This window comes from Natator depressus, chromosome 3 (genome assembly GCF_965152275.1).
Source record: "Natator depressus isolate rNatDep1 chromosome 3, rNatDep2.hap1, whole genome shotgun sequence".
In the NCBI taxonomy this organism is placed as follows: domain Eukaryota; kingdom Metazoa; phylum Chordata; order Testudines; family Cheloniidae; genus Natator; species Natator depressus.
The window spans coordinates 20,227,735-20,233,599 of record NC_134236.1 but is presented as its reverse complement, the minus strand read 5'-3'; the positions used below and the strand labels follow the sequence as shown (position 1 = coordinate 20,233,599).

Here is a 5,865-nt window from a genome sequence, read left to right as displayed (position 1 = left end):
CTTTAAAATAAAGTGAGTACAGTAGACACCTACAGTGGTATATCTGACTTCTAATTTGCAGAGCTGCCTGTAAGACGGGGGATTCTAAAATTCAATGCATTTGAATCTCTACTATAAAGCTATAGGTATAGGAAAATGCATGCATTTGATCATAAAAGGTCAATGTTCTGTTACATAGAATGTGCACGACACCTCTAAATAGCAGTATCCTGCTCCTGCATGTCTATATGAAATATCTTTTATTGTACCACCTTCTGTTAGTGAAAGAGACAAGCTTCTGAGCTACACAGAGTTCTCCAGGTTTAGGAAAGGAGTTATATATGCAATGTAGACATTTAGTAAGAAGAGTTAGTGCAACACAATTGAAGTACACAAAATCAGATTAAACATAGGCAGTTGTTCTTTCCAAAAACATGCTAGTAGGGTAAGGAGCAGTGTATTATTACTACATTGCAATATTTGTTCACTTTTATGCTACCACTCCCTACAAAGACTAGAGTATCTCTCTTTGGTTATGGGCTCTGTGGAGGATTATAATCTGCATTTTTTTTTTTTTTGAAACAATGATTGTAGCTGCAGTTGCAAAAAATACTTTAAATAGTACAATGGTTGTTTGTGAATCCAGAGCCTTAACATAATTCGGAAAGTCAAAATAGCCTAGAGCAAAATGACTGAAAGATACTCTAACCTCTCTCCCTCCTGCAACAAAGGTACAAGTTAAGCAAGAAACTGAAAGTGAGGTTAGACACCTGCATTTGTGTATTATTCCTCTGGTTCTGTATTTAAACACCTGGAAACACTAAAACTAAATTAGAAATTGCTTCATGTGCTGTGTTTAAAAAAAAATCTTTTTTTTTTTTTAAATGGGGCACTTGCCTTTTGCTCAGTTTAGCCTGTTTCTTAGAACAACATTTGGATTAAGGTTAACAAGTAAGAAACGCTGGTGGAGTGGTGGTATAAATCCAAAGGCATTTTAAGGGCCTGATCTAAAGCCCATTGAAAAAACTTCTTTTGCCTTCAATGGATTTTGAACCAGACTCTAAATATGAAACTGCACCTGTAGCCTAAACTTGACTGGGTGAATGAAAAATAAATCATGCTGGACTGTCTAGGTAATTCTTTGAAATGCCTAGTTCTTTAGATGATGAAAGTTTGCTGCTACAAGCATTTTTGGCAACATAGGTTGCAGAGGGGTTGAATAGCAAAAATTATTGCTTAGTTTTCTGACTGATCTGAAGCCAGGCAGCCCCTGTTTAGAGAATTCAATTAAATAATTATAGTAGTTGAGCTGTTAATCAGTCTGGCCGGCATGTGCTGCACATGGGGGCTGGTTTATAAATCTTTCTGGGGGGGAATAAGTCCCTATATTATTAATTCTAAAAAAGAAGTGGTGAAAAAGTGAATCTTAGGCTGCAACTGCAACATGAAGTTCTTTCAAAATAACTAATCCACTCCACGGCTCCAGCTCAAGGAACATTTTGCTAATCAGTACATTTAGTTTCATGCCTAAAGCAGAAGGTTTATTCCTTTGCCCCTAGGGGAGCAAAATTGGTTATAAGAAAATATGTTGTATAGAAACAAAATAAGTAACTCGAAAAGCACCCCCCACCCTAGGAGTAATAGTGCTGACAGGGAAAACACCCATGCCAAGTTTCAGCCTTCGGGGACTATTTTTGATGGTCCAGTTGCTCGAAAACAGGTGTGCTGACAGATATCTGCTGTGTTAGAGCCAACTAAAACGCCACCTTGTAATTAACAATCGTGCCGTTGGATGTGCTGGTTATTTATAAAGGCACACCTTGCAGGCGTTTGTTCTTCTATGCACTCACAAGGTAGGTATGGATCTGGATCTTAAGTTATTTTAGGAATATGATCCTGAGAATTTTAAAACAAGAATAGAGCTATGCAGGTGGTCGCCTGAAGCCCAAGTATCATACTACATAGAATAAGCTCGAGTTAGTATTAATTTAATTAATTAACTAAATTAATTTGAACTACACCTGGGGGGAAAAGTGGAACTGGGCATGGTTACTCTCCAATCCTTAGTTCAAGACCAATGTAACACTGGATTCTGGCATGTCTGCGGCTGAGCTACAGCCACCAGGCAGGGGCCCGTTCTCTCAGAAAAGGGTCTTTCACGTGGGGCGATTCTAAAACTTGTTACTTAAACAAAGAGGGGGCGGGAAGCGCCGGAGACGCACGAGATGAAATTGAAAGGCACGGTCGTGCAACCCTCACTTTGTCCTTTGTTGACAGCACTGGAGTCGGGAAAGGAGTTAGCATTTCACAGCTGTGGCCCCGTCCATGGGACTGGATAGGACATGCTGACGCTGTACAGTCCGCTGCTCTATGCAATTTATCCAGCGCTGTGACGCCTCGTGCAAGGATTTTGCCTCGCTCCAGTAAAATAAAGTCTGACTTTTTGTTTTGCAAGTTGTTCGGAGAGAGGTGTCCCCCCCGCCCCCCCCCAAAGGCGAAGAACAACACAGCGCCTGCTCCCCGTGGGTCGGGGTTTGCAGCGCTGCTGGGGAAAGTGTCCAAACAAAGTGTGTTGCTACCTGCCCTGACCTGCGCTAAGAGATGCAGCCTGGTGGGCATCTTACAGGGAAACAGGCTTCGGAGTAGCAGCCCTATTAGTCTGTATTCGCAAAAAGAAAAGGAGTAGTAGTGGCACCTTAGAGACTAACCAATTTATTTGAGCATGAGCTTTCGTGAGCTAAGCTTATGCTCAAATAAATTGGTTAGTCTCTAAGGTGCCACTAGTACTCCTTTTCTTTTTACAGGGAAACGACTCTGTGCACGTCAGGCAGGTGCAGGCGCCCTCCCAGCTCTGCCTCATCTGATCACGGGCTCGGGGGTGCTTGGAGACCTTCGCACTGGGGCCGCAGCAGCTCCTCCTTCCCGCGCCCGGAGCACGCTGGCTGGCCTGGGGGCGGCTCTGAGTGCACCCAGCGCCCGCACGCTGGGCCCGGGGTGACCCTGCAGGGAGTCTAGGTCTCCAGCCAGTGGCAGAGGAATAGCAGCGACCACAGAGGCTCCCCGGGGAGCTGCGGCCCTTCGCGGCTTCTCCCGCGCCCCACATGGCTGCGGAGGGGCCCCGAGCCGCTACGAGCTCGGCCCGGCCCCGCCCCCCAGCCTGACAGGTGCTGAAAAACCCCGCGGCGGACTGCTTGGGGGGGCGGCGGCGACGGCTGGGGCATGGCTGGTGCTGGAGGGGACACCCCGCAGCAGGGGAACGGGCCTGGGAAAGCAGCGCCGAAGGCCACCCTTCTCCCAGAGGAGCCGCCGCAGGAACAAGCGCTCGGGCGGTCCGCAGAGGAGGTGAGCGGCTGTGCTTGCCCGCCGGGTCCCCAGCATCGCTCCTGGGGGCTGCTGGGCTCGCAGGGCTCTGACCTCTTCTGCTCCAGGCCCTTTCCCCCACCTGCGTCTGAACGAGCTCGCCAGGGATCTGCCTGAGCCTCTTCCTCACAGTGTCCTAGAAATATTCCACGCGCTCCGGCTAGCGGAGTGCTCTTCCCGCAGGGCGGGCGGGCGGCCCCTGATGGTCTGAGATGCTTGAGTGGATTCCAGTGATCATCCTCTTTTGGTGGACTCCCACCCTGTGCAGTGTGACCGAAAAACTCAGATCCGCAATGAACGGTGACTTTCCAAATCCCCCCCCCCCCCATGTAATTTTATTACTTTCCCTAAATTCCTGCCCCTCCAAGAATAAATTTCTTGTGTAGCAGCTTCTGAGGCTGCACCTCCTTGGGGGAATCCGAAACACTAGATGAGGCTTTTGTTGAAAACTTTGTCACCAAACAGAAAGCAGAATTGAAGTCGTTTCTATGTCTGAGATGTTATATCCACTGGGACTTGAGAGAACAGATAGATATGTATGTATTCTTCGCGTGGATCATTTTTCCCCAAATGCTGGATGTTTGCAGTGTTTGTTTGTCCCAGGATATCAGAGAGACAAGGTGAATGAGGTAATATCTTTTATTGGACCCACTTCTGTTGGTGAAAAGGATAGCTTTTAAGCTACACAGAGCTATTCTTCAGATATTTTCGAAGTGTTTCCACAGAAATTCTTCACTCTTATCCCTTAATGTTGTGCTGTGCTCAGGATATCTTTTTTCAGGAGCAAAGTGCCCAGTGTATCTCACTACTTGGTTATAGTTATGGGGGAAAATGGAGTAATTCTTCATCCATCTTGTTTGTGAGCAGATTTCCCCTGTCACAGAGCAGGAGTCTCAGACTGAAGGGTGGAATTTTGGGGGGGAACCCCTTTACTATGTTGTTTGTAGCATATGACTGGAGAAGTGTGTGTTGAGAGATCTAACAATATTCCAGGAAGTATTTGTATCTTCCTAGAATGCAGTTTTCCAGGGAGGCAATAGCTATAAAAGAAGATGAATATTTCTGTTTAAATTGCTACATGTGTGCGTTTGTCTATATAGATATGAGCATGTGCATTCAGTTTAAAAATGGGACTATTGTTCCATTAATGGTGTGAGAAAATTACACAAATTGGGAAATGCAGTTAAAACTGAAATATCAACCTTTCTACACAGAAGATCGCAGGGTTAAAATGTCATCATTAATATTTATCCAGTAATACATTATAAACTGGAATCTGATAGGCAGCACCATATACAGCTTTGTAATATGCCATATCCAGACTGAAAAAACAACTTTTTACAAGGGAAAATATCAAAATGGAATAAACCATCCCTTTAATTTCTGCAAATTCATCTGCAGAGTTAAATACATGTTGAGAGACAGGGTGGGGGAGAACCATTATACTGGGAAAGTTTCTCATCATGTGTTGAATCAGATAAACCTTGACTTAAACTATCTTAAAGTCTCAGCTGCTGCTATCCCTTCCCATTCCTCTTAAACCACTATTGGTTTTGTTCTGGACCTGCTTGATAAAGAAGAGCTTGTGACAAAATGTGTGTTCACCCAGCCACAGTCCATCCAGCAATTGAAATGTCTTCTTCCAGTTGCACAGGATTGCTTTTGCTAGTTGTCTTCTGTACCCATGAACACTTCTTAATAGTATTCTATTCAGTTTCAGTTCATATTAGTGAAGGAAGTAAAATTCCCAAGAAAATGAGATGTATGTATTCAGTTACAGGATTAAAGACTATTATACATTAGATTTCAGAGTAGCAGCTGTGTTAGTCTGTATTCGCAAAAAGAAAAGGAGTACTTGTGGCAAATCCGATGAAGTGAGCTGTAGCTCACGAAAGCTTATGCTCAATTAATTTGTTAGTCTCTAGGGTGCCACAAGTACTCCTTTTCTTTTTATATATTAGAGAGACTTTCAAACTTACCTGAATTAAAAAACATCCACCATTGATCCACCATTCTACTTCAGAAGTGGAAGCGCTCATTTTCTGTTAAAACTTCTTGCTTTACCTTAGATTCATAGATCTCATGGCCAGAAAGGACCATTGTGATAATTTAGTCTGACCTGCTGTAAAAAACACAGGCCATAGAACTTCCCTAAAATACTTCCAAAGTGTATCTTTTAGAAAAAACATCCTATCTTCATATAACAATTGTCAGTTATGGGGAATCCACCATGACCCTTGGTAAATTGTTCCAATGGTTAATTATTCTCACTGTTAAAAATTTACTACTTATTTCCTGTTTGAATTTGCCTGGCTTCAACTTAGATATGTGTGATTGTTTCATTATTGTACTATGTACAATTTTTAACTGTACTGTAGTAAGTGCAGGGTTTCAAAGTGGATCTGAAGATAATAAGGAAAGAGGCTCAATCTTTCTTGCCCTAGTCCTCTTCCCCCTGCTCCCATTTTTAAAAATAAATCTTCAGGCTGGAGCTTTCTCTCCCTTCGCCCTTCTTCCGAAACAATC

The 5,865-nt window shown here is 43.8% G+C and overlaps 1 protein-coding gene across 1 annotated transcript in view; it reads left to right on the top strand.

Moving 5' to 3' along the window:
• The first annotated feature begins 3,048 nt into the window (after positions 1–3,048).
• The window catches only part of MFSD2B (MFSD2 lysolipid transporter B, sphingolipid), a 59,231-nt gene continuing 56,414 nt past the window's right edge, over positions 3,049–5,865 (top strand). Inside the window, exon 1 of the mRNA XM_074947515.1 lies at positions 3,049–3,321. Coding sequence (XP_074803616.1) covers positions 3,199–3,321 — 123 coding nt within the window. The 5' untranslated portion in view covers positions 3,049–3,198. The remainder of the gene's footprint in view (positions 3,322–5,865) is intronic.